This window comes from Dermochelys coriacea, chromosome 5, assembly GCF_009764565.3.
Source record: "Dermochelys coriacea isolate rDerCor1 chromosome 5, rDerCor1.pri.v4, whole genome shotgun sequence".
NCBI lineage: Eukaryota > Metazoa > Chordata > Testudines > Dermochelyidae > Dermochelys > Dermochelys coriacea.
The window spans coordinates 82,951,047-82,978,168 of NC_050072.1; the positions used below are offsets into that span (position 1 = coordinate 82,951,047).

General features: G+C 40.7%; 1 protein-coding gene across 1 annotated transcript; it reads left to right on the forward strand.

Moving 5' to 3' along the window:
- The first annotated feature begins 161 nt into the window (after nucleotides 1-161).
- Nucleotides 162-15,145, forward strand: ISOC1 (isochorismatase domain containing 1). Its single transcript, XM_038403542.2, has 5 exons — nucleotides 162-1,051; nucleotides 7,982-8,101; nucleotides 8,284-8,487; nucleotides 8,837-8,953; nucleotides 13,614-15,145. The coding sequence occupies exons 1-5, from the start codon at nucleotides 617-619 to the stop codon at nucleotides 13,758-13,760; spliced, it is 1,023 nt and encodes a 340-aa protein (XP_038259470.1). The 5' UTR covers nucleotides 162-616; the 3' UTR covers nucleotides 13,761-15,145.
- Nucleotides 15,146-27,122: the final 11,977 nt, after the last annotated feature.

The following is a 27,122-nucleotide window of genomic DNA, read 5'->3' on the forward strand; positions in this document are numbered from 1 at the left end:
ACGCCTCAATCATCAAATACATCAACTGTGCACGTTAGCAAGGAGGGAGGGAACTGTGAGTGTTTTCGACCACAAAACCCCATCCCTCCTGCTTCGCAACCCCTGGAGCAGGCAGTAAAATCAATTTGGCACATTAGCAAGGAAGAAGCAAATCGTGAGCGTTTTCGACCAAACCCCCATCCCTCCTGATTTGCCGCCCTGGCAGGCGGTAGCAAGTCCTGAGCAGTAGCCAAGATGGTCACGTTTGCGTGGCGGAGACTGCACCTAGTTGCAAAAGGGGACGGTCGCTATCTGTGTCGCCCTCTCTGGGCGAATGGTGGGGCCCGGCGCTGCAGTACGAGGCCCCGATCCTGCACTCGGATCTGCGGCGTGGATGCCAGGGCAGCCCAGCTGAGGCGAGCGCGGCGCCGCCCCAGGGGATCCTCTAGGGGCCGTGCAGCGGCAGCGCGCTCAGCCGGCCCTGTGCAGAGGGCCTGCCTCAGCAGCGGGGCGCCGCGGCCAGGCCGGGGCCTCGGCTCCTCCGAGCAAGCGGGGGGCGAGCCGGGCTGAGGGTGAAGGGCCCTTGAGCCGGGGGAGACGCTGCTGGGCTGGGAGCGGGGCACCTGGGCTGGGCCTCATGGTGAGGAGGCGGAGCAGGAGCCGGGATTTGGGACCGCCCGTCTGCCTGGGGGGCGGGAGCGGCTGGCGGAGCAGCAGTAGCGGCAGCTTGGGCCGCAGGGAGACGCCTGAGCGGCTGCCCCTGAGCATGGCGGCGGCTGCTCCTCCCGCGGGCGGCGGGGGCTGCTGCCCGGCCGGGCCCGGCGGCGGCGGCGGCTCGGTGCCCGTGCTCTTCTGCTTCTCGGTCTTCGCCCGGCCCTCGACCGTGCCGCACGGCGCCGGCTACGAGCTGCTGATCCAGAAGTTCCTGAGCCTCTACGGGGACCAGCTCGACACGCACCGCAAGTTCGTGGTGCAGCTCTTCGCCGAGGAATGGAGCCAGTACATCGACCTGCCCAAGGGCTTCCTGGTCAGCGAGCGCTGCAAGGTGCGCCTGGTGCCGCTGCAGATACAGGTGAGAGCCCCGGGCCACCTCCCGTCCCACAGCTTCCCGGCCTCGCTCGGAGTTACAGGCTCCCTGAAGCACACGGGCGTGACTTGCGCTCTCTCACTCCTCCGAAGCGCACGCCGCCCGCCCTGTCTGCATGAGTGCACTCGCGGCCTGCGGGGGCCCCGCCTTGGTTTCCCCTCACCCCCCATTCCTTTAAACGAAGACTTTCCCAGCGCGCTTCAGGGCTCCTTAAGCCGCACCCCTCCCGCGGGTGCTGAACTGGTGTCCCTTATATACAAGAAGAAATTTATTAGAGCATAAGCTTTCGTGAGCTACAGCTCACTTCATCGGATGCATTCCGATGAAGCAAAAAGAAAAGGAGTACTTGTGGCACCTTAGAGACTAACAAATTTATTAGAGCATAAGCTTTCGTGAGCTACAGCTCACGAAAGCTTATGCTCTAATAAATTTGTTAGTCTCTAAGGTGCCACAAGTACTCCTTTTCTTTTTGCGAATACAGACTAACACGGCTGCTACTCTGATTCCGATGAAGTGAGCTGTAGCTCACGAAAGCTTATGCTCTAATAAATTTGTTAGTCTCTAAGGTGCCGCAAGTCCTCCTTTTCTTTTTGCGAATACAGACTAACACGGCTGCTACTCTGATTCCGATGAAGTGAGCTGTAGCTCACGAAAGCTTATGCTCTAATAAATTTGTTAGTCTCTAAGGTGCCGCAAGTCCTCCTTTTCTTTTTGCGAATACAGACTAACACGGCTGCTACTCTGAAACTTATATACAAGCTTCACCGTTTGCGTTCAATGGCTTTCAGCAGCCTCGCTATAAAAATTGTTCCAGTGCCACAGCCCCCAGCCACCTCTCTCTCAGGCACACACCCCTTTTCACACCCACTGCCTGCTTCCCGCTAAAGTCCACACGCGCTGTTGAAGCCCCCTCTCTTATGTAACCGGTTCTAAAATTTCTGTTGGAAAATGAAGGTTGAAGGAATACAACCCCAATTTCTCTTAACATGCACATGGAGAATTCTATGTCTACAGTTGTGACCGGAGTTTAGAGAGAGGATTTATTAGTTCTTCTCGCTTTTATTGTTTCCCAAATAGTTAAATGATGATTAATATCGTTATCCTCAAGAAATCTCAGAGCTTCCACATGTTGCAAGAAATGTCTTTGTTTTAAATCTGATGCAATATCGAAGACAGATTATGAAAAGGATTGCATAGCTGTGTCTGAGTGCCATGTTTTCTGACTAGCGTTGTAATTGCAATGTCTGAGGGAAACTTCAGAGTAAAGAACGGATTAGGCAAAATCTAAATCTGTGAGGAAGCAATACAGCAAACCTACATTTCATATTATACAGATATATTTATCTTATTAAGCCCATAACCTAATGCACTTCACAGAAACACATGTATCTTACAGCCACACCTGAATCTTGCTTTTATATTTAATGAATCAGACCATATTTTCCCCAAAGGTGGTACGGTACATAAAATAGTAAACATTTGTCATTTGAAATAGACAACCTGTGCTTTCTTTTCTTTTTTCTCTTTTCTTTTCTTTCAGCTAAATTTGTGCTAAGGTGGAGTTGAGGTTGGGGTCAGAGTTCAACACTGAAAACAAAGATTAATCTTTAATTACAAATTTTATTGTGCCAGAGCTTTGTACCATGCATTATATGTCCCCAGTTTTATATTCAGTCCTGCTTCTGATAAATTATAGGATAGTAACTCACTGGTTTCATAGCAGACTGCTAGACAGATGTAGTACATGTTTTTCATAGTAAGATATCTTCATGCGTACCCGAGATTTGTGCCAGTCGTGCTGTAATGATTGCATTCAGAACAAAATTGCATCACTTTTCTCTTTTTCCAGCGTAGAGAGTTTTAAAACGTCAACTTTTTTCAGTAATGAAAATGTGAATTTTATATGGAGAGGAATGTTCACGTTTTAGCTGTAGTCAATTTTTCTCTGTCAGGCAGAAATTCTGGATGAGTTGGAAATGCAATGTAAAAAATGAATAATTTTTATTATTTGGAATATGGCTATTCTTTGTATCACCAGAAAATACTTATTGGGATATTATTCATAAATTAGCCTTAATAGAGCCCTGTGCCCTAGCAGGTTATCAGATCAGACTCCATCTATCTCAGTGGCTCTCAAACTTTCCAGATTACTGTACCCCTGTCAGGAGTCTGATTTGTCTTGCATACCCCCAAGTTTCACCTCACTTAAAGACTACTTGCTTACAAAGTTATACATAAAAATAGAAATAGTGTCACAATACACTATTACTGAAAAATGGCATACTTATTTTTACCATATAATTATAAAATAAGTGAATTGGAATATAAATATCGTACTTAATTTCAGTGTATAGTATATAGAGCAGTATAAACAAGTCATTGTCTGTATGACATTTTAGTTTGTACTGACTTTGGTAATGCTTTTTTATGTGGCCTGCTGTAAAACTAGGCAAATATCTAGATGAGTTGATGTACCCCCAGGGGTACATGCATCCCTGGTTGACAACCACTGCTTTGCCACTAAATACTGTTCCCTAGGGCCAGAATGTTATGTATTTTTGCTATTTCCTTTGGTCATGTGTCAAAGACCCTCTTAGTATCTGTTCCTTTGTCTAAGTATGTTTACCAAGTCTCCCAAGGAAGTGATGGAAACCTCATCATTTGGTATAGTCAAAACTAGGCAAGAAAACATACTATGTGGAACAAACATTAACAGAAGGAATGTCTAGAGGTCTGAATTATTTTCCATCCTCAAATTTACTTTGTGCTTGGGGATAGAAAAAGACTTCGGTCATCTAGCCATCGTTAATTTAAAGTGACATTATACTGCTGACTAGGAAACATGAAAAGATGAGGTCCTCTCCATGAAACTGCCCAGTGATTTCTGTCCAAATTGAGTTAAAGACAATATAGACAGCTAAATTGTGACAAGAAAACTACAGGATTTTAAGATTAGTTTAAATAATTTAAAGTGTCATTAATGACACGGATAAGACTCCCTCCCCCGCAAGTAAAGGCCTCACTTCTGCAAAGACTTCTGCTGGTTGCTCCCTGTGTTGAAACCATTGACTTCAGTGGGATCCCCCTTCTCACTTCTTAGCCAGGCCATATCTTTTATCTTGAACTTGACATCCCTGCACGCATCTCTTTGAAGAACTGGGTCATAATTTTTATCTTGACCTTGAAGAGTCAGTATTGTGATATCTAGTAATACATTCTTGTTTAACCTCGTATACATCTTTCTCCATTTTAGTCTAATACAGACTTTCCAAACGCTGTCATAGTGTGGATCACATTTTAGTACAGCAGCAGTCTCGTGGGCAGCCTGCCCTCTCATTGGTGATGCCATTACATCTCTGAGGTTTTTCATGTAATTGTTTAGATGAAAAGGTAAAATTAGAGCAGTCTTTAATGTATCTTAGCTGTTTTTGAATGTAATTTAGCAGCTGGTAATGAGGTGGAAAGATCACCATGTGACCAGCCAGCTCTCCTTGAACCACCAGCCAGTGCTCCCAGATCTCAGGTTGGGAACCTCTGATCTAATACAGTCATAATTGCATGTTTCGGATTAACTGGGAAACGTTAGTCAAAGAAAAAAGTCCTTCATCTGCATGAGTGTGATAGGGAGGGCGGTTGCACTAGACACCTAATTTTTTTTTAATAAAATGACTTAAAAAACCCCAATAACAACAAATTGCTGACCCCTTAACTTGTATAGTTTTATCGTATGCATAGCCTAATCATCAGCCATTCAGATATCTCCGTCCATAAACTCATTGTAATTGTGATAGACATTTAGACATGGGGAATGGAAGAGAAATTTGATTACTGTACCAATTAATGCTCAGAAAGGGACAACACGGCCTGGTTTCGTCTACTGAAATATTCAATTCCTTCCTCCATCCCTCCAAAGTTCAGAAGGGTTGTAACCTCGCTCTGTATTAATTTTGTCTCTGTATGATCTTTAATGAAAACTTCTTTACGCACTTCAGATTAGGATATGTCTCTCAGGGAAACTTGCATTTACTTACACTGGTATACATACACTGATGTAAATTCCTAATGTAGACATGCTGCATTGTTGCAATATGGGGTGTCAGCCAGTCAAATTCTTAATTGTCTACCAGTAGTTATACATAAGGCTGCAAGTCTCACAGAAGTCATGGGTTCTGTAACTTTCTATGACTTCTGCAGCGGCTGGTGCTGGCTCAGGAGCTGCCCAACTCAGGCAGCCCTTGGGCCAGCAGCAGCAGTTTGGGTGTGTGGGGTCAGGGCTAGAGGCAGAGGGTTGGGAGTGTGGGGAGATGTTTACCTCGGGATGGGGCACTCTCACTGTCATGGCCCTGCAGTTCCTAGGTGGCAGAGGGACTGGGGGGAGGGGGGAGATCAATGCTGCCTGCGCCCGCAGGCCTTACCCCCACAACTCCCATTGGTTGTAGTTCCTGGCCAATGGGAGCTGCGGCAGCTGGCGCTTGTGCCCCTCCGCCACCTAGGAACTGCAGGGACGTGGAGCCGGGAAGGGAGCCCTGCCTGCTCTGTCAGCCTTCCCCCCGCCAGCTTCAATTTTATGTTTTAATTCCCTGTCTGTAAAATGGAGCTGCTACTTTCCTATTTCACAGGGAAGTTATCAAGGTAAATTCAATAATGTTTCTGTGTGGTGAGTATAATAGAAAAGCCTGTGAGGAAATTAATAATGCTGTATTCAGTGAAGAATTTGCATGGTGTGCAGTAAACAAAGCTTGGGACCACACATTGTATGAAGAGGATAAAATGAAATACTGAACAACTGCCTCATTCCATGAGCACTGTCCATTCTATGCACTGATGGATATGGGGGTCCTGGAAGGTGAAATAGTGTGACTATATAGTTAAAGCCTCCATCATACTGTCTATGCACAAGCATCCTTCATTCTGCATTTCCTAGCTTTTGGATGTTTGACTTTCCAGGTTTATAAATGGTAATAAAAGAAACAAAGTATTTATAACAGAACATTGTCACAAGACAATGAGTAATGTCTTCTGCTGGCAAAATGTTTTGGTTTTTGCCTTGACATTTATGTGGAAACCATTATTTTGTAACATTATTCTCTTTCATCACCAAATCAACATCTCTATACGTCACAGTGCTTTACAGTATCTCAAAAATAGTCTTAAAAACTCATTATTATAGTGACCTATGTGAAATTAGCATATCACCTTAGTGCAGCTCTTAGTGTCCATTACACTACTGGTGCTATTAAAAGCCTCAGAGGACAAAGAGTAAATTGACATGTAAAACAAGCCATCATCTTGCTCCTAGAGGTGGTCCTTCCAACTCTGCATTCCAATGCAATGTGGCCAAACTTACACTGCTGCTAATCATGAAATACATGTTCAGTTGTTTGAAGGCTCCAGCCTCCATACTGTCAAGTTTTATCAGCACTAAAATATGCTCTTTTAAAAGATGAACTGTAAAGGAAAAAATGCCAAACAAATAAACAATGAACCTTTTTAATTCTTGATTCCATCTCCCTCTCCTGATCCCCTTTAGGAATATCAGGCCCTTGCTGCTGTCTTGGTGGAGGTAGTCCCCAGCAAGATCTTGAAAAGACCTAATGTCACATGACACTGTAACCTGATGCAGCTCTCTCTGCCCATCTAGAATAGCCACCTCTAGAGCCCTGCCTAGAATAGGATTTAAAATGGTTAGATTACCAAATTACACACACCTTTAAATCCTAGTCTAGACAAGACCTAAGTATTAGGGAGTAGTTGGTTTTTCAGATTGATTCAAGCTTTAGCCTCCGAGGGTATGTCTCCACTGCAATAAAACAGCCCTGACTGGCTTGGGTCAGCTGTCTCGGGCCAACCGTGGGCATTTTATTGCAGCTTAGACAAACCATAAAACTACTGTTTGTACAAAGTGTTATGGTCACTATGGACTGCACTAAGACAGCACATTAATTTCACGAAGGTCACCATATATTCCATTTCAAAATCAACTTTGGGGAATCCTTATACATTTAGAATATTACCATTAAGAATCAGTATATCTACCCCTTTTATGGAGGAAACTGGGGAGGGGAAGAGTATGATGAGCGTGGCCTCTGAGGTACTGCCCCAGTAACATCACCATTCCTCTTACAAACATCTGGCCAAGATTCTCCAGCAAAGAGAAGGAATTGAGGACCAAACAGCCTTGATATTTCATATTTGAAAGATGAAATAGAAAAATATTTTAGAAAAAGCTTGAAGCCATTTTTAGCATCATAAAGAAGCAGAAAAGGATGCATACAAGTTTTGTAAAGATGAACAGCAAAGCAAAACCAAAAGTAAACTATCTGAAAGGTGAAAGGACCACACAAACAGGAGACATTGACTATACTGTGGAACCAAAGAAAATGAATACATACAAAGTATATAGAAAGAGAATTTTATTTTAAACTTTGTTATACTACTTTTAAGTTTTACTTTGTAATATTAGTAAGTAAAACAGTTTTGTGAGAAGTTTGTTTAAGTAATGTCCCTTTAGTTGTGGCTGCAGAATTGGATGAATTTTTGTCAAAAGGTTAGATCCTGTGACTGGCAGTTATATTTTAAAGTATACAAGTCTCATTGTGTATTTAAACTGTCCTGAGTGCATCTCTCACTTTGATAAAACTGTGGATTCCTGTTGGTTACTGCAACACTGCTGTATGTCTGGGTCAATATTTAATTGATTGCCACATGCTAGTTTTAAAAACAAACAAAATAAAATAAAATCCCTAAAAGTCCTTTTTCCTCCCTAATTTTCTTGTTCTTCAGTATGCATTCAACCCATATGCTGACAGAGTTTTAAAAAACTATTTTTCATTCCAGAAATCTCCTTTTTTACTAATCATTTAAAAATTTAATTGAATTAAAACGGTGATGTTAAATCTATATTTTTGTTTTCAGATAACTACATTGGGCAACCTGACACCTTCAAGCACTGTATTCTTCTGTTGTGATATGCAAGAAAGATTCAGACCTGCTATCAAATATTTTGGTGATATCATCAGTGTAGGACAACGATTGGTAGGTTTACTGATTTTCCCCCTCCCCCTGCAGTAACTACAAAAATATTTGCAAATTGTCATCAATGCACAGATACTACCAGTGACTGATGTCTTATACAGTCCAGATTTAAATACGGTACGTTCACTCCTCTCATGCTTAAACAACTGTTTTATTCTTGTGGATTTTTTTTTTCCTTGCAGCTCCAGGGTGCACGGATTTTAGGAATTCCGGTCATTGTGACAGAACAGTATCCCAAAGGCCTTGGAAGCACCGTGCAAGAAATTGATTTAACAGGAGTTAAACTTGTGCTTCCAAAAACAAAATTTTCTATGGTATTGCCAGAAGTAGAAGCTGCATTAGCAGATATTCCTGGAGTCCGCAGTGTTGTCTTGTTTGGAGTAGAAGTATGTACTTGTTTGTTATAGTACTGTATTATTACTGTAGTATGGTTGAAAACGTGTTTATATATTGATGTCTTTGCGCAAAGCAGTGTTATAGTCCAGATACCATTTAAAGGTTAAGTTGTGATCATTTCAGTTGTTCAGAGCGGATAATCTCGTAAGATACTTAGATATAAATCGAGTTTACAAGGCCAGATCCTGCAATTATGCAGTTTGCATTCAAAACTCCTGTTGAGTTAATTAGTAATTTAATGTTTGGGGAAAATTATAGGATTGATCCCTAATTTAATCTTGTACTGTAGTTCCAGGTAATCCTGTAAATACTTTTATAATGCTGGTATTTTTCTGACAGACTCACGTGTGCATCCAGCAAACAGCGTTGGAATTGGTTGGCAGAGGTCTGGAAGTTCACATTGTAGCAGATGCCACCTCATCAAGAAGTATGATGGACAGAATGTTTGCTCTTGAGGTAACATGCATAATTTAGACAGACTTTCTTCTACACCTTGGTTCTATGTTTGGTTCTCTTATTGTTACAAACCATTGAGAAAGTCACAAGCATTATAGCAAGTGAATAACTCAGTGAAAAAAATAAAAAAGGCAGCAAATTCAGTAAAACTCCTACTTGCCTCTAAGGAGCTAATAAGCTTTAAAGTCCAGATTTTTAAAAATTACAATTAGAAAAATTCTGGTAGTCCAACTGAATATGTTACAAATGTTGCAGAAGTGACAATACATAAAGCTAGAAAATTTTAAAATGCAGCTACATTTCATACACAACTTCATGGTGGTTTTATTGAAAACAATGCACTCTAACTAGCTTGCAAGCTTCACTGTTATATTAAAAATCCAGGATGGAAAAGAGAACTATATCTGCACTAAACATGGGAATTTTTGCTCTGGATTTTAGCAGAATAGTTGAAAATTAAACTCTTAAAATGAACAGTAATTCCATAACTTTGTGCCAGGCACATAGAAGGTGTGCAACTCCTTTTTTATTCTGTCTACTAAAACCTTAGAGCTTAAGGAAAGTCAGCAGTATTGAGCATTTGATAAAAATGCAGTAACTTTGATTAAGTGCTAGTTTAATGAAATCTGCAACATAACACATATGATGCACAAGGATTACTATCAGCAAAATAAGTCACAAACTCATTTGGAAACTAATGCAATACAGTATTGCTATTGCTTAATATGTATGGCAACAGAAAAAAACAAAATGTTGGTTGTTTTGCTGTTTCTGTACATTTGCTTAGAACGAACAGCACATATCTTTCATGCGTGCATGCACACACAAATCACAGTTCTGTGTATTGTACTAGATTTTGAATCGTCAAGTCCTGGATTTTGTTCAGAATAGATCCATTATAATTATAAAAAAGTAGATAGCTGCACTCAAAACGCCTAGAAGGGCACTTCAGACAAATTAATTGGTTCTAGATAACTTTTCTTTATTTGAGGAGTTTGGGGTAAATGTCAGTGGTTCTCAAAATGTAGTTCAGAGAGCACTTCCTGGCTCTTTGTGGAGAGCCTACAGGTTACGTGTTACTGGCTCCACTTCCAGCCACCTCTACAAGCTTCTAGTTTCCTTTGTGCAACAAAGAACCTATATTAGGGCTGCTGCTTAATATTATACAGGAGAGGAATTGAATGCTGTCTTCAGGGACCATGGCTGGGGAAATGGGGACCAGAAAACAGGCAGGCATGTACAGGAATATTGTATGATCAAGGGACTGATTGTCTTAAGATGTGTTCCATGATTTCAGAACATTTGATAACCCCTGGTTTAGGCTAAATACACCATAAGAAGAAATATTTAAAGCCTTCAATTTTTTTTTCCCTTTCACTGGATTTACAGGTAAAATTTACCTATCCCACAGGGGTGGTATAGATTTAATTCATTAATCTGTGTTGCTTCAGATATGCTCGCAAGTCTTTGAGATCCTCTAGTAGAGGGTATTATAGAACTACAAGCTATTATGTAGACACTTTAATACAATTTGATTCTAAATTATTGGTGTACAGTGCATTTAAAATTTTCAAATTAGACCCATATACACATCAGAATGATTGTACTCTGTATAATGAAACACATCCTGACATGAGACAGGAATAGTTCTTCACTCTATCCAAGGTTAGTGTCAGCCTTTTTTTCTGCTGCCCTCAGCCCTGTTTGCATTGCTCCACTCTGTGCAGATTACTCCTTCCTCATGATGGGGTGCCTGCCCTGTAATGTTTAGATTCTGACCAAGGAGAATCCTGCATGAAACCTGAGTGTAGCCAAAGCTGAAATAGACAACTTTCATCCTATGGTCTCCTCTTTTGCTGTTACTTTTCAGATATATACAAATCTATGTAGCTCCATTTAGAATTCAATCCTGCATGTTGAAATTTTTTTTGTCACAGTGAAGAAAGCTCTAAAAGAAAATTGTTTTATAATAAATTTAGATTTTTGTTATGCTTGAACAAGTATAATTAATCAGTTAAGCAGCAAAATTTTTAAATGCTAACTCAAGCTATCTTGAGGCTCCTGTTAGTTTCCTCAGTTGCCGACATAAGTGGTAGTGTGTACAAGCCCTAAGGCTATGTCTACACTCTAGCTTATGTCAGCAAAACTTACGTTGTTCAGGGGTGAGAATAAACCACCACCTGAGTGACATAAATTACACCAACATAAGCGATGGTGTGGACAGCGCTATGTCAGTGGGAAAGCCTGTGGAAATGGTTTTATCATATCAATGGGAGAACTCTCTCCTGTCGGCATACAGTGTCTTCACTGGACACGCTGCAGCACTGTACATGTAGATGTGCCCCAAGTCTTTTCCTAAAACATTTAATAGCCCATTCTGTGGAAAAACAGTTCTGCCTCTTGGGCTGAAGAGGTTAATGGTTTCCTAAAACAGATCTGCAAAGTTAATAGTTAAGTCATTTATACTTTTACTAGCCATTATAGAGAAGAGGCATATACCTTTGCATATGCTACTTTCAGAACCATGTAAGCCCACAAGATAGTGACCATTATGTCTCACCTCTTCACAGGGTGAATTTCACCCTCAGCATTTTCTTCTCTTAAATGTATTTCTTTAACAGCCCACTCTCAGTTGCTATTCTGTTTTAATGACACATGCATTACTGACATGAACACAGAATTCAGCTATACTTCTGAAAGGTATTTCTGGTAGTGCTTTATCATTTGCATTTTTTTTGGATAAGGATTTTTGTTTTTGCTTTTAAGTGTGAATGAGTTTCTTGTTTTTCCCTAACCAGTTTTCATTCCATTCCAGCTCCCATTTGTAACTCTGCCCTAATAGTTAGTGCTCTGATAATCATTTTGGGAATTCTAACAAGAGCCTCAAGTCCACATGTTTGGCACTTAAATTCTGCTATTTCATTTGTTGCTTGTATCTGTTTAACTATATGACCCAGGGAAAATGTATCTGTTGTTAGATAATGAACATTTCCACCAAGCAGTACTCTATCAAACGTTACCGGCAATGTATTTTAAAATCTTTAACTGAAAATATGTGTGACCTTCATATGGATTAAAGTTATTCACTACAGTGCTGGAGAATGCACTTCTTTTTTGCAATTTAAGATTAAAACCTACAGCCATGTTCTCATGCAGAAAGTGTTAACTTGAAGGAAACAATCTGCATTTGTTCATTGTTTTACAAACTACATGCTTACTGCGTAAGGTAAGACACTTAGCTAAAAATAGTGATTTCCCCCTGTACAAAGATTACGACAATAATGTAGTGAGCTGTAGCTCACGAAAGCTTATGCTCTAATAAATTTGTTAGTCTCTAAGGTGCCACAAGTACTCCTTTTCTTTTTGCGAATACAGACTAACACGGCTGCTACTATGAAACCTGACAATAATGTGGGGGATATGAATATAGGGATGCGTATCCCACAACTGCCTAAACTAGCTACCAAGGGGTAAAGATCCCAACCCCTCATAACAGGTTAGGGTACTTTTTTCCTCCACTGCTCACAATAGAGACCAAGCCTGGAAAGTCCACTTCCTTCGCATTTCCTCTCCTACCCACTGTCTCCTCCATGGGGATGGTGGGCATGGGAGGTAGATAGGACCCAGAATAAGGATATCAATATCAGTGAGGCAGGGATCTGATGTAGTCACCAAACAGCTGAATAACTCTTTGCTGTGGAGCTTTGGCCTAGCAGAGGGAGCCAGCCTCTCTCCTGGATACATTAAAATATTCTGCTGTTACAGGCAGCAATTGTAGCCTTCCAGGGTTTGCATGCACTGCAAGATGTTTGGAGCTAGACAGAAAATTACTGAATTTAATTGTACTTGTATGAAATAACTTAAAATATAGGTGGTTTCTTTTAATCCTAACAATTTTAACTTTTATCTTGAAAACATTTTATAGTCTTTCAGAAGAGTTCTCTTTGTGTAAATGTCCCATTACAGGCTAAATATAATCTTTGCATTGTTAATAAAAATTATTGCTGTCTGACTAATATGAGTGAATTACAGTCAACAGCTAAGGTTTGTAAAAGAGTCTTCCTCTCTTACTTTCACGAGACTGCTGGTTCCAGGACACTGTATAATCTCATGAACAAGGTATTGGATGGTATCTAACAACCTCTGAAAAAGGAAATTCAGCTTCAGTAGCAGCTAACTTATTTTCTTTATAATAATGCGTCTTACCTACATAGCACCTTTTATCTGAGGATCTCAAATTTTTAAAAACTGGGTGAGATAAGCTTTTCAAAACTACTGTGTTGTGGGGGGAGTATAATCCTCACTTTATGTATGGGAAAATATTCACGTAGAGGGAAGTGACATGCTTAAATTCACATAGAAGATCTGAACTGGAGAAAGAAACCCTTCTGAGTACCATGCCTTTTCTTTAATCCAAGATTGTCCTTCCCCTTAATATTCCATAACAAAATGGAATTAACTTTCTCCTCCCCCCACCCCTCTTAATTCTCACTGGCCTCCTGGTTTTATCCTTCCCATCCATAAATACTGGGGGCAAAACAGCACAGGTTTTATTGTTTAGTGAATATTTTAAAAGTGTTCTCCATTTGGTATACTGTATGTGCTTATCCACACTTGCAAGGGTCTCACATTTTTCTGTCTCTGTTCTTTTCTCTTTTAGCGTCTTGCTCGCACTGGAATAATAGTTACCACTAGTGAAGCCATCTTGCTGCAGCTGGTAGCTGATAAAGACCATCCAAAATTCAAAGAAATTCAAAACATCATTAAGGCAAGTGCTCCAGAGTCAGGGCTCCTTTCCAAAGTATAAAGAGGGCTTTTTGAAAGAGCAGCACATTGTCATCTTTAAGGAAGAACTAAAGTTGTAAGCAGATACATGTGCACACTCTCACACTAACTTCAGTAGAAATATAAAACTAAAAGTTGGCGTATTTGTGCTTGCCTTAGCAAAATTTGTCTGGGTGCCAGTGTGTTCTGTTTAATCAGAGCTGTCAAAGACCTTGAGTACCACGAGATGCTTTTATTGTCAGATGCTCTATTATTTATTAAAAAAAAAAAAACTTAACAGAGGTGCCTGTTAGTCTGTACTATATCCACTGATTGTTACACTTCTCCAAAAAGTGCACATTTCTGTGAAATCTCTCTTGATTGTTCACTTTGCAAAAGTGTACTGTGATATTCTGCTTCACTTTTGTATTGATTTGAAATGTGATGTGATAATATGCTTTAACTTTGTGCATAAATTAAACTATTTTAATAGAGAATTTCAATAGTATAAAATAGATGGACTACGTGTTTACATTGTTTGTTTGTCTTTTAGAATAAAAGCTAAATGCTTGTCTTATTCAGTAGACAAACCAAGTAGCTCAAGCAGCAATCTAGGCTTAATTATTTTGTATAGCTGAAGTGGACTATGTTGATTCTTGATTATTCCAGACTTTTGACTCCCTAATCCTGTTTTAATGTTCTGTACTTCAACTACAAGTTCCAGATGGAAGCAGTCATTGGGTCACTGCTCCTTTCAAAATTATAAAGAAATCTGTCAATTTGTTAATGAGATGATCTAAAAGATTGGTTTACAGTAATTCACAACTAGTGGGAGACTACCAGCATTTAAAATTGAAAAAAAAATCTTAAACTCTTTCAGTTTCAATTACTGAAAGCTAATTATTTCTAGAAATGTCCTCAGATTTTTTTAATCCTTTTATGACTAGATTTAATAAACTCCATCTGGTTTCTGCATTAAGCCAAGCAAGCCCTGAAAAAACTTTTCTAGTGTGTTGCAGACTTCTGCAGCACTGATGTTGGAATTTGATTGGAATCTAGCCTAAAAGCATAAAAAAGAAACATCTGTAACTTGGTGCTATATATTTTGTAGCTGGAACTAAACTTTAACACAATTGTTCTTCTTGAAGGCACCATCTTCATGTTGAAATGGGTTAAAATTTGTTATGTAACGTTTACAACAAGAATGTAACTTTAAAACCTTTTGGGTTTTTTTGTTTTGTTTTTTTTTAAGGAGATGAAACAAAATATTGAACACTGATCTTTTAGGTATAAAATACTGATCTTTTAGGTATAAAAATTACAGTAAATGTATTGTTTGAAATGATTTATTTTCCCCACAAGATGGCTCTAAAAGAATTGTATAACCTTTATATGTTTAAAGCAAATAAAATGTTAACATTTACTTTCTCACTCTTGTGGTATTTGTGGAATGGAGAATCCTAAAAGCTATTATTTACCATAGCTCTTATTCTAGCTTTTGCTGCCTGTGAAATTCCCATAGATGTCATGGAAATTTAGTGCCAAGATTAAGGGCAGAGTATGGCCCAATAGCTTTGCTTATGTTTTTGAGAGAACCTATTTTGTGCTCTAAAATTTGAAGAATGATCACCACTCTTGTGGCTCAGGGCAGGAAAGGAAGAGTTTAAGAAGCTATTGTCTCCATCACTAACTATTTTTACCCTTTTTGGGGGGGGGTGCGGTGGGGGCGGCTGCTATATTAATCATGCTGTCTAGCAGAGTAAAGTCCACTTATATAAATCAACAACTGTGCACAAAAGTACTATAAATATCTCATGAAATATTATTCTGTTTCTTCAATATTTATACATTTATATTACCTGCGGCAGTGAGGAGGGGGAAATTTCCAACAATATCTTTTCATAGAATCATAGAATATCAGGGTTGGAAGGGACCCCAGAAGGTCATCTAGTCCAACCCCCTGCTCAAAGCAGGACCAAGTCCCAGTTAAATCATCCCAGCCAGGGCTTTGTCAAGCCTGACCTTAAAAACCTCTAAGGAAGGAGATTCTACCACCTCCCTAGGTAACGCATTCCAGTGTTTCACCACCCTCTTAGTGAAAAAGTTTTTCCTAATATCCAATCTAAACCTCCCCCATTGCAACTTGAGACCATTACTCCTCGTTCTGTCATCTGCTACCATTGAGAACAGTCTAGAGCCATCCTCTTTGAAACCCCCTTTCAGGTAGTTGAAAGCAGCTATCAAATCCCCCCTCATTCTTCTCTTCTGCAGACTAAACAATCCCAGCTCCCTCAGCCTCTCCTCATAAGTCATGTGCTCTAGACCCCTAATCATTTTCGTTGCCCTTCGTTGTACTCTTTCCAATTTATCCACATCCTTCCTGTAGTGTGGGGCCCAAAACTGGACACAGTACTCCAGATGAGGCCTCACCAGTGTCGAATAGAGGGGAACGATCACGTCCCTCGATCTGCTCGCTATGCCCCTACTTATACATCCCAAAATGCCATTGGCCTTCTTGGCAACAAGGGCACACTGCTGACTCATATCCAGCTTCTCGTCCACTGTCACCCCTAGGTCCTTTTCCGCAGAACTGCTGCCGAGCCATTCGGTCCCTAGTCTGTAGCGGTGCATTGGATTCTTCCATCCTAAGTGCAGGACCCTGCACTTATCCTTATTGAACCTCATTAGATTTCTTTTGGCCCAATCCTCCAATTTGTCTAGGTCCTTCTGTATCCTATCCCTCCCCTCCAGCGTATCTACCACTCCTCCCAGTTTAGTATCATCCGCAAATTTGCTGAGAGTGCAATCCACACCATCCTCCAGATCATTTATGAAGATATTGAACAAAACGGGCCCCAGGACCGACCCCTGGGGCACTCCACTTGACACCGGCTGCCAACTAGACATGGAGCCATTGATCACTACCCGTTGAGCCCGACAATCTAGCCAGCTTTCTACCCACCTTATAGTGCATTCATCCAGCCCATACTTCCTTAACTTGCTGACAAGAATGCTGTGGGAGACCGTGTCAAAAGCTTTGCTAAAGTCAAGAAACAATACATCCACTGCTTTCCCTTCATCCACAGAACCAGTAATCTCATCATAAAAGGCGATTAGATTAGTCAGGCATGACCTTCCCTTGGTGAATCCATGCTGACTGTTCCTGATCACTTTCCTCTCCTCTAAGTGCTTCAGGATTGATTCTTTGAGGACCTGCTCCATGATTTTTCCAGGGACTGAGGTGAGGCTGACCGGCCTGTAGTTCCCAGGATCATCCTCCTTCCCTTTTTTAAAGATGGGCACTACATTAGCCTTTTTCCAGTCATCCGGGACTTCCCCCGTTCGCCACGAGTTTTCAAAGATAATGGCCAAGGGCTCTGCAATCACAGCCGCCAATTCCTTCAGCACTCTCGGATGCAATTCGTCCGGCCCCATGGACTTGTGCACGTCCAGCTTTTCTAAATAGTCCCTAACCACCTCTATCTCTACAGAGGGCTGGCCATCTCTTCCCCATTTTGTGTTGCCCAGCACAGCAGTCTGGGAGCTGACCTTGTTAGTGAAAACAGAAGCAAAAAAAGCATTGAGTACATTAGCTTTTTCCACATCCTCTGTCACTAGCTTGCCTCCCTCATTCAGTAAGGGGCCCACACTTTCCTTGGCTTTCTTCTTGTTGCCAACATACCTGAAGAAACCCTTCTTGTTACTCTTGACATCTCTTGCTAGCTGCAGCTCCAGGTGCGATTTGGCCCTCCTGATATCTTTCCTACATGCCCGAGCAATATTTTTATACTCTTCCCTGGTCATATGTCCAACCTTCCACTTCTTGTAAGCTTCTTTTTTATGTTTAAGATCCGCTAGGATTTCACCATTAAGCCAAGCTGGTCGCCTGCCATATTTACTATTCTTTCGACTCATCGGGATGGTTTGTCCCTGTAACCTCAACAGGGATTCCTTGAAATACAGCCAGCACTCCTGGACTCCCTTCCCTTTCATGTTAGTCCCCCAGGGGATCCTGGCCATCTGTTCCCTGAGGGAGTCAAAGTCTGCTTTCCTGAAGTCCAGGGTCCGTATCCTGCTGCTTACCTTTCTTCCCTGCGTCAGGATCCTGAACTCAACCAACTCATGGTCACTGCCTCCCAGATTCCCATCCACTTTTGCTTCCCCCACTAATTCTACCCGGTTTGTGAGCAGCAGGTCAAGAAAAGCGCTCCCCCTAGTTGGCTCCCCTAGCACTTGCACCAGGAAATTGTCCCCTACGCTTTCCAAAAACTTCCTGGATTGTCTATGCACCGCTGTATTGCTCTCCCAGCAGATATCAGGAAAATTAAAGTCACCCATGAGAATCAGGGCATGCGATCTAGTAGCTTCCGTGAGTTGCCGGAAGAAAGCCTCATCCACCTCATCCCCCTGGTCCGGTGGTCTATAGCAGACTCCCACCATGACATCACTCTTGTTGCACACACTTCTAAACTTAATCCAGAGACACTCAGGTTTTTCCACAGTTTCGTACCGGAGCTCTGAGCAGTCATACTGCTCCCTTACATACAGTGCTACTCCCCCACCTTTTCTGCCCTGCCTGTCCTTCCTGAACAGTTTATAACCATCCATGACTGTACTCCAGTCATGTGAGTTATCCCACCAAGTCTCTGTTATTCCAATCACGTCATAATTCCTTGACATCACCAGGACCTCCAGTTCTCCCTGCTTGTTTCCAAGGCTTTGTGCATTTGTATATAAGCACTTGAGATAACCTGTTGATCGCCCCTCATTCCCAGTATGAGGCAGGAGCCCTCCCCTCTCAGACATTCCTGCCTGTGCTTCCTCCCGGTATCCCGCTTTCCCACTTACCTCAGGGCTTTGGTCTCCTTCCCCCGGTGAACCTAGTTTAAAGCCCTCCTCACTAGGTTAGCCAGCCTGCTGGCAAAGATGTTCTTCCCTCTCTTCGTAAGATGGAGCCCGTCTCTGCCCAGCACTCCTCCTTCATGGAACACCATCCCATGGTCAAAGAATCCAAAGCCTTCTCTCCGACACCACCTGCGTAGCCATTCGTTGACCTCCACGATTCGACGGTCCCTACCCAGGCCTTTTCCTTCCACGGGGAGGATGGACGAGAACACCACTTGCGCCTCCAACTCCTTTATCCTTCTTCCCAGAGCCACGTAGTCCGCAGTGATCCGCTCAAGGTCATTCTTGGCAGTATCATATATGCATATACATTTTTGGAGAGATGTTGCCACCTTCCAGAGCACCATAATTTATGTTGGAAACACAAGCAGGTATTTGTAGTTGATTGAGTATTAGTAAAATTAAACCATTGGAGCCACACTGACAGGTTGAGCCATAGGGACCCTAGAGCCTGAGCAGTGTCTCAACTTCCAGCAGATCCCAGAGATCCATAAGGTTTGTAGACTGGATCCATTGTTTGTGCTGCCAGGGTTTGGGGGAAACTAAACCCTTTCTCCTTCCCACAGATAGGGAAAAATATTGGAGGAAACGCTATGAGAACTCCACAGAGATTTCCCTTCAATGGGTCCATCCCAATGATTTTACCTCAAGAGAGGTCAATCAGGAATAATAAAAGAAAACACTATAGAGGATCCTTATAAACTTATTCATATTACCAATGATGCCTATTTGTACCTAGTATATACTTGCTGAATTTATAGATTTTGCTTAATTTAATGTTAATTTTTTTTAAAAACCCACTTACGTTTTTTCCAAGTTTAAAAAAACCACCCAAAAGCACACTGAGAGATAGTGTCATATAAATGAGTGCTTGCATGTGAAGTGAGGCACAAGGTGAATCAAATTGCTGTCTTTCACTTGAGACATGTTAATCAGCACAATTGGATTGTCTGGTATGTTTAGTGAGTTTCTAAAACTGATTAAAAAATTAATTGTCCAATTTTGTGCCTAGGGGAACAAAAATGAGAAGAAAATTTTGCCCTAATTTCTTCATGCTGTTACTCAACTGCACTATTCTATTCTCCATGCATCTGTGGATTGTTGGTTGACATTAATGGGCATATTTGTAGAGTAAAATATCAAAGGTGAGAGTAGGAAAGGAGGTCAAAGGGCTTTATTTTCAGAGGTGCTGAGCTTCCGCAGTTCCCTTTGATTTCAACACTCCAAAAATTGGGCTCTACACCTCTGGCAGGGATGCACAACAAAAATGTCACCTTTGATTTTAGTTTTAAAAGCTTGATAAACTATATGGTTTTTAAATATTAATTCCTCCCTTCTTTCAAATGCAATGTTTTATTGCCATTCATTTATCTTCTCTCCCCCCGCAAATGATTTGTCAGATTATTTTTGTAACGGAAATCTTCCAGCCCAAGCTGTTTACTGCTGTTCACAAAATGATACTTGCCCAGCTATTTAATCTAAGATATTTCTAGCACAGCTATCAGTGTGAAATGGAAGAGTCAAGCCATGAGAGGAAATCACCAACTTGAAAAGACTGAACTGTGTCATAAGGCTAAAGCATAGTCATGGAACTATAAAAGCTAATCACAGTGCAGACTTTTTAAAGCCCACTTCATAATTTTCTAATGGTCCTTGTATTAGATATGTAAAAATAACATACAATCCATTAGCCTAATCTTTTTCTTTAAAACAAGTCTATACTGATCTAATACTGCTATCTTCTGTAATAAAAGATCCCACAGTCTAATTAGTCATAAAAAGTTATGGCTTTACCTAAATAAATGACCATGGCTACACAAAACTACCTTCCTAACCTGTTCCTTTATCTGGCTAGATAATACCATTATTCTAAGCATTACATAAACTGTACATCTGAGCCAATGTATAGGATTGTAGTAAGCGGCCTTACTGGTGGACAGACCTGGAAATCTGAATAATATATATGAAAACATTTCATAGTGATGTGGTCCCTACCCTGATGAGCTTACACACTAATACATATTCAATAATTCTGCTACCGTAACGATTTTCAAGGCTTGATTTGATCCCTTGGGCAGAGTGTGTAGTGTGTACCCCCTATGTCTGATGGCAAATTCACCGCTAGGTGCATACACCACAGACTGGGTGAGCAGTTTTAAACTCCAGTTAACTGGCTTCATGCAGACAGCAGAGGTTGCAGGTGGGCTTTCTGCTACAAAATTCCCATAGCTTGTGTTTTGCTGGCAGAAGAGAATGTGACCCAAAAAAACTGAATTAGTGATTTCAATGAGATTTAGGTGCCCACATACCTTTGAGGATCTGGGTCTTTAGTGTATTGTATGGTCTCAGCCAATAACATTGGGTAACAGTCATCTTGCTTCTTTTTCCCATTTACTAGCAGGAAGTAAAGGAAATACTCTTATCAATATAACTATTGTAATATCAATACAAATATATTTATATGCACGCTTTGTTTCCAAAGCTCATCTTTTTGTTCTTTTAGGGATGTTGAAGAATCACAACTTTTCAATATTCTCCTACCCTCACCACTTGATATATCTACATTTAATAAAAAATGGAGAAGATACCTGTTAAATTTGGTAGACTAAAATTATACCTATCAACTGGAGTTTGGATCAGAAGTGTATATAGCCTTCCATTCCTGCACTCTGAATAATCTATTGTGAGTTAGTCTCACTGGCAGCAGGATATTTAATAAAAAATGGAGAAGATACCAGTTAAATTTGGTAGAGCTAAAATTATACCTATCAACTGGAGTTTGGATCAGAAGTGTATAGCCTTCCATTCCTGCACTCTGAATAATCTATTGTGAGTTAGTCTCACTGGCAGCAGGATATATCTGTCTGCTCATAAGAAGGAAGCAAGCAAACTGAAAAAATAGTTTGTTATACTCAACTGCAGTAGATTGTGAACAAATCTAATGCCCTGGGTCTCATACAAACCCATTCCAGTCTAATTCAAAATCAGTTAATGTTTTGTTTCAGAACTGTGCAAACTAGTCACGATGAGCAATTTGTCTGAAGAATTTTGTCCTCTTTTTCATAAACGAGCTTTGATTTTTACTAATGTATTCAGTGTTTGAAATTATTCTGCAACTAGGTTTTATAATCGGTTTCATACTTTTTTTTTTGTTTTTGGCCTATGGATGAACTGCCTGGAGTCTTGTAGCTTGCCTCTGCTCCATTCCCTTGTGTGGAGGTTGTTGTGCCCTTTATGGAGTGACTGGAGGAAGCGTACCCAACAGTTCACCCAGCATGGGGTTGGTGTCTTGCTAACTGACAGCTGAGTCAGCAAAGGTTCCAAACAGACACCACCTTGAGGAAATGATTGATAGCTCTGAAACAAAGCTGTTAGCCCCTGAAGATGGTTTCAATGGAGCTTGAACCTCTGGTCTAGGAAAGTGGGAGCAGAGAAAAAAAAGACTGCATAGACAACAGGAGAAAGGGCAGTTTTGTCCTTGTAGTAGAGGGTTCATTTGTTGACACACTGGTCAGTTCCTGTAATCCTATATAAAGATGCTGAAGTTCTGCTGACTCATTGTGGTAGGTTTTGCTTATAAACTCCACCCAGATGAAGGTAGGTGGGTTCTAGGGCTTAAGGGAAGTGGGATGAAGAAGGTCCTGGAGACAATCCTTAGGGACTGTGAGGCTCAGTGGAGAAAATTTTAGGCTGAGGTTTATGTTCTGGTTTTTGTTTTTGTTACCAACAAGCCAAACCCTTAGAAGGATGAGTTTGTATGCTATCTTAGAATCTTTTTGCTGCTTTGAGGATGGAGTTGCGATTCTGCCCATTAACAGTACTCCAATTCCTGGTCTTCTCCCCATGTGGCAGTTTTGATGTGTTAATGCAGACCCGGTCTGAAATATCCTCTACAAAGCCTGAGTAGTGGTGCAGGATAAGTGGAAGAACAGTTGTAGTGGTCAAGGAGTTAATCATCAACTCCGCAGGTCCCTAATGCAGAGATGCTGTGGAGTCTCTCTGCACCTTTTCTAAACTTCTGGCTATCCCAAAGATCAGTGAGGCAGACCCTGCCTATGCAAGAGTAGAGCTTTATTGTTGTGGAAGGGGAGATCAAGATGTAGCCCATGCTCTTTACTCTCATCAAGATAGTGAGGATGCTAAACAAGGCTAGATTTGACACTGATCCTTCTTGAGCCCTAACATACCCTACCCCAACTTGGTGGATTACTGTGTATGGTAATAATCTGTGCACAGTTTTTAGGGCACATGACATATCCAAACCAATTTGAGTTCATTTTAAAAGTAAGCTTTTGTTAGAATATTGTAACAAATGCTTTTCTCTAGTCCAAATACACACTACTAAATAGACTGCATTCCCTTCATCCTTTCCAAAGAAAGCAATCAATTTTTTTCTGGCAAAATCTGTTCTTTATGAAAAATATCTTATTGCTCATGATTAAGGTTTTGTCATGGTTATTTTTAGTAAAAGTCACAGACAATAAACAAAAATTCATGGAAGCAGTTACCTGTCTGTGGCTTTTGCTGCTGCAGCTTCATGGTTTCCCCCTCTGCCCACGGCAGCTGGGAGCTGCAGGATGACCATATTTTCCAAAGAGAAAATGGGACACCCCCAGCCTCTTGCCCAAGGTGTTCCCCCTCCATCCGTGCAAGGTGTCACCCGTTATTGAAACCCTGAGGAGGGCCCCCTCAGGAGTCTGTCACCTGTTGTGGAACTTTGCATGGGGGTCCCTGTTACTTGTTGCTTCTGTCACTGGAACCCTGCCAGGCCCCGCTGGCTGCCAGCTCCAGGGTCTGTCAGCTCCTGGGGCTGAAGCAGAGAATGTAACGGAGTTCTCTGGAAGTCACGGATTCCGTGAGTTCCATGACCTCTGTGACAAACGTAGCTCATGATTCCATCTTCCTCTAGATGTTGAGTGATTTGTTTCTCTTAATATGTCTGCCATTATTTAACCAATGATGTAAGTCAAACTTTTAGGAAGCAAGAGTCAGGATCATTCTTTTTTTTCTTTTTTTATATGACCATGGTCCCATTATTTTAAGGGTACAGTACAAAAGGTTCAATACACTGTAATTTCATAGTCTTTCAGTTAATCATGAGTTGCTAATGCTACTGATCTGCTCAGAAAGGCAATGGAAACTATGGAGGATAAAGACTTACCCACCTGATAAACTTTGATGTTACCCAGAACTGTACCTAGCCTATGGATAAATATCACTCTGAGAATTTTCCACAGTACTTACTGCCATGGCAGCAACAGCAAGAGTCAGTGATCAGAGGCATTTGTTTCACATCTTATGATGAAGTACAGAGGATAAACTATTCTAGATGTGCACAACAGATGTCCCTCACACAAGTTCAGAACATTTGTTCTGAAAAAAGGGTTCTCACAATCTTGTACAGGCCCAACAAGAAAGCTCTATTTTGTGTGTTCATGGCTAGTGTTCTTATAATAAAATCTTTAGGACATGGGAGTTTGATGAAATTAAAGACTGACCTTTCTGGAAACTCAAGCGTAGCTTCTATAAATTTAAGAGGAGGCTATTATAGATGGAGGCTCCATTGTCTCACAGGACTGTGCTATTTATAAAGATAAAGATGGGTGATTGCTCTGCCTTTTGATTACTGGTTGGAATTGTATAACCTATCTTTTCATAGGCGATAAAGAGCTATTGGAAAAGGGCTGCTACAAATAGCTGGAATTTATGAAGTATTAATATTCAAATCAGCTTAACTGACTTGCTAATACAGCCAAGGTTGGCAGCCCTCTTGCCACTGACAGCATTTGGCTTTGCTTTAATGAAACCTTTTCATTTGCTCAGGAAAAAAACACAGCAAACAAATGAAGAGAACAGTTAATGGAGGAAATATGGCAAAGTGTTAATGAAAAATAAGTAACTTCTCTTTTTATTCAGTATTCTGCTTTTGTAGTAGAATATCTAAGATGCTGGATCATTTACAAACATATCCGTTTCTACATAGTGAAGTGTTACAACAGTTGGTTAGATCACGGTATTCCATTTCTTTGTCATTTTTTTATTAGGACCTTTTAAAAATAACACTTTTTTGTTCCCTTTTTAAATAACATTTTTTAGAAGATTTTTCATTAATTTTTTAATTGTCCAAGGAGAAGATTCCCCTACGCTTTCTGACACTAAATAGTGATATTAATTGCTCAGCTAAAAGGGTAACAGTATTACCCCTGTTCTTTAAATAATCACTGGATGGGTTCTGTGTACTCTGCCACAATAAAACATGTATAGTCTTAAGAGTGTGGGAAAGGGTTTTAGACTCGGTGTTCAGTTTTTAAAAAGACATCTAGTGCTAAAACAGGACTTTTGAAGCTAAAGCTTTAACTATATGCTAAAGTATGAACTGTACAAGAGTATGAATGTTGCATTATATACTATTCTATTCTTCAGGGGTGAATCCTGAGCCTACTGAAGTCAATGGACGCTTTGCCATTGACTTTAACAGGGGCAGGATTTCACCCCATATATGTAAACATTGCTTAAGAAGATATTTCAGGATTTAAAGCATAGCAGCCTTAAGGGTGCCTGACAGTGAGAAACAGTGCACGACCCCAAAAGGAAACTGCAAATGAGACTCTGACTCCCAATGAATCTGGATTCTGTCTTAGATGGAGTGCCAATGCAAGGAACAAAGTATAGGGTAAAGACTAATATGCAGTGGCATCAACACAAAATAGAGTCCTAATGCATCATCGCTGTAAATGTTATCACTAGAGTTGTGGAAGTAATGCAAAAAGATAAAGTCCAATCAATTTTTTAATTAATTGGCTCCTCTCTCTTTTGTGTGCACTTGTAGAGAACAGTCAAGTGGCCAGATTTTACTGGCAAAGTTATTAAAATCAAATTTCATATTGTATGAAGTAGTAGTTGTGGAAACTAAATTTAAAATTTGCACATAGAAGTATTAATGCCAGAAGTGCTTGTCCATTCATCCAGGCAGGAAATAGATACAAAGACATATGACTTATCTGACCAATCACATTGCAAATTGATTTCTGAATATTCACAATCCATTCACAGGATAAAAAAATATTAGGGTACATTTTTCTAAAGCAACTATGGGAGTTAGACACCTAAGTCCAACTGAAAGGCAATAATAATAATTAATAGTTGCTTCATAGCACTTTCCATACATTGATCTCAAAGTGCTTTTGTAAAGGTGGCAGGTACCATTTCCCCCATTTTACAGATGGGCAAACTGAGCCACAGAAAGGCACTCCTAACTCTCATCAGTGCTTTTGAAAATGGTAACAGTAAAATGTGAATAAAAAATATGTTTAGGGTAATACAGAAGTTGAGTGTGGGATTTCCAAAGTACTCAGCATTGGCCTAACTGTGCTCCCCTTGAAGTCAGTGATAAAACTCCCATTGACTTCAAAAGAAGAGGAGTTAGGTCCATGCTGAATGCTTTTGAAAATCCCATCCTAAGGTCCAGATTATGATCCCTTTACTCACAACAGTGAAGTACAACAGTACATTTCATTATGACAGAAGTCTCTCTTGTATGGTGTAGCAGAATATACATAAAGCCACAAAAACTGACTGAAATAAAAGGAGAAAAAAGAACCCAACAAAGATCCACTTACAATTTCAGCTCTATGCTATACTCACACATTTAATTTACTTGATTAGGATCACAATATTTAAAGGGCCGCAGTGAGTTAATAAGACCACATATACTTTGAGTCTTGATTCAGCATAATCTTCTAATCTTACTTGGAGACTAATCAGTAATCATGTGAATGAAAGAACAGGAATTTGTGTATATACATTCAGAGAGAGACAGAGAGAAGGTACTTTGGCATATTACAAGCATTGCAAGGTATGTAGGCAAAACAAGAGTACACAATAGCTAAGCCACATATTACTTCCCCATATACTACTACATTTTGATTCAGAGAATGATGTTTCACAGGGTCTATTTAATTCCACGCTAAAGGTAATGCTTTCCTGCCATTATGATTCTGCTAGAAAGGGTAGCAATGGATCTTCCTTACAAAGGAGGAGAAAGTCAAACTGATTAGATATGGAAACCCAATTAATATGATTGATTCATTAATATGGGAGGCATGATTACTGACCATTCTGACATCCTTTTTAGTCAGTGTTCTTAAAACTGACCTTTCCAGGAAGGCCTAGGTTTGGAATCACTCAGGCATTGGCACCCTGACAGCAGAATTGTCCGGCTATGTAGACTCTCTCCTCAGGACCTATGCTACCAGCACTCCCAGCTATCTTCGAGACACCACTGACTTCCTGAGGAAACTACAATCCATCGGTGATCTTTCTAAAAACACCATCCTGGCCACTATGGATGTAGAAGCCCTCTATACCAACATTCCACACAAAGATGACTACAAGCCGTCAGGAACAGTATCCCCGATAATGTCGCGGCTAACCTGGTGGCTGAACTTTGTGACTTTGTCCTCACCCATAACTATTTCACATTTGGGGACAATGTATACCT

Bases quoted from the DNA above. Each gene is read 5' to 3' on its own strand.
- ISOC1 (XM_038403542.2), top strand. From the start codon at position 617: ATGGTGAGGAGGCGGAGCAGGAGCCGGGATTTGGGACCGCCCGTCTGC. The intron at 1,052-7,981 runs GTGAGAGCCCCG...TTTTGTTTTCAG, and splicing joins TGGTGCCGCTGCAGATACAG to ATAACTACATTGGGCAACCT. The intron at 8,102-8,283 runs GTAGGTTTACTG...TTTTCCTTGCAG, and splicing joins TCAGTGTAGGACAACGATTG to CTCCAGGGTGCACGGATTTT.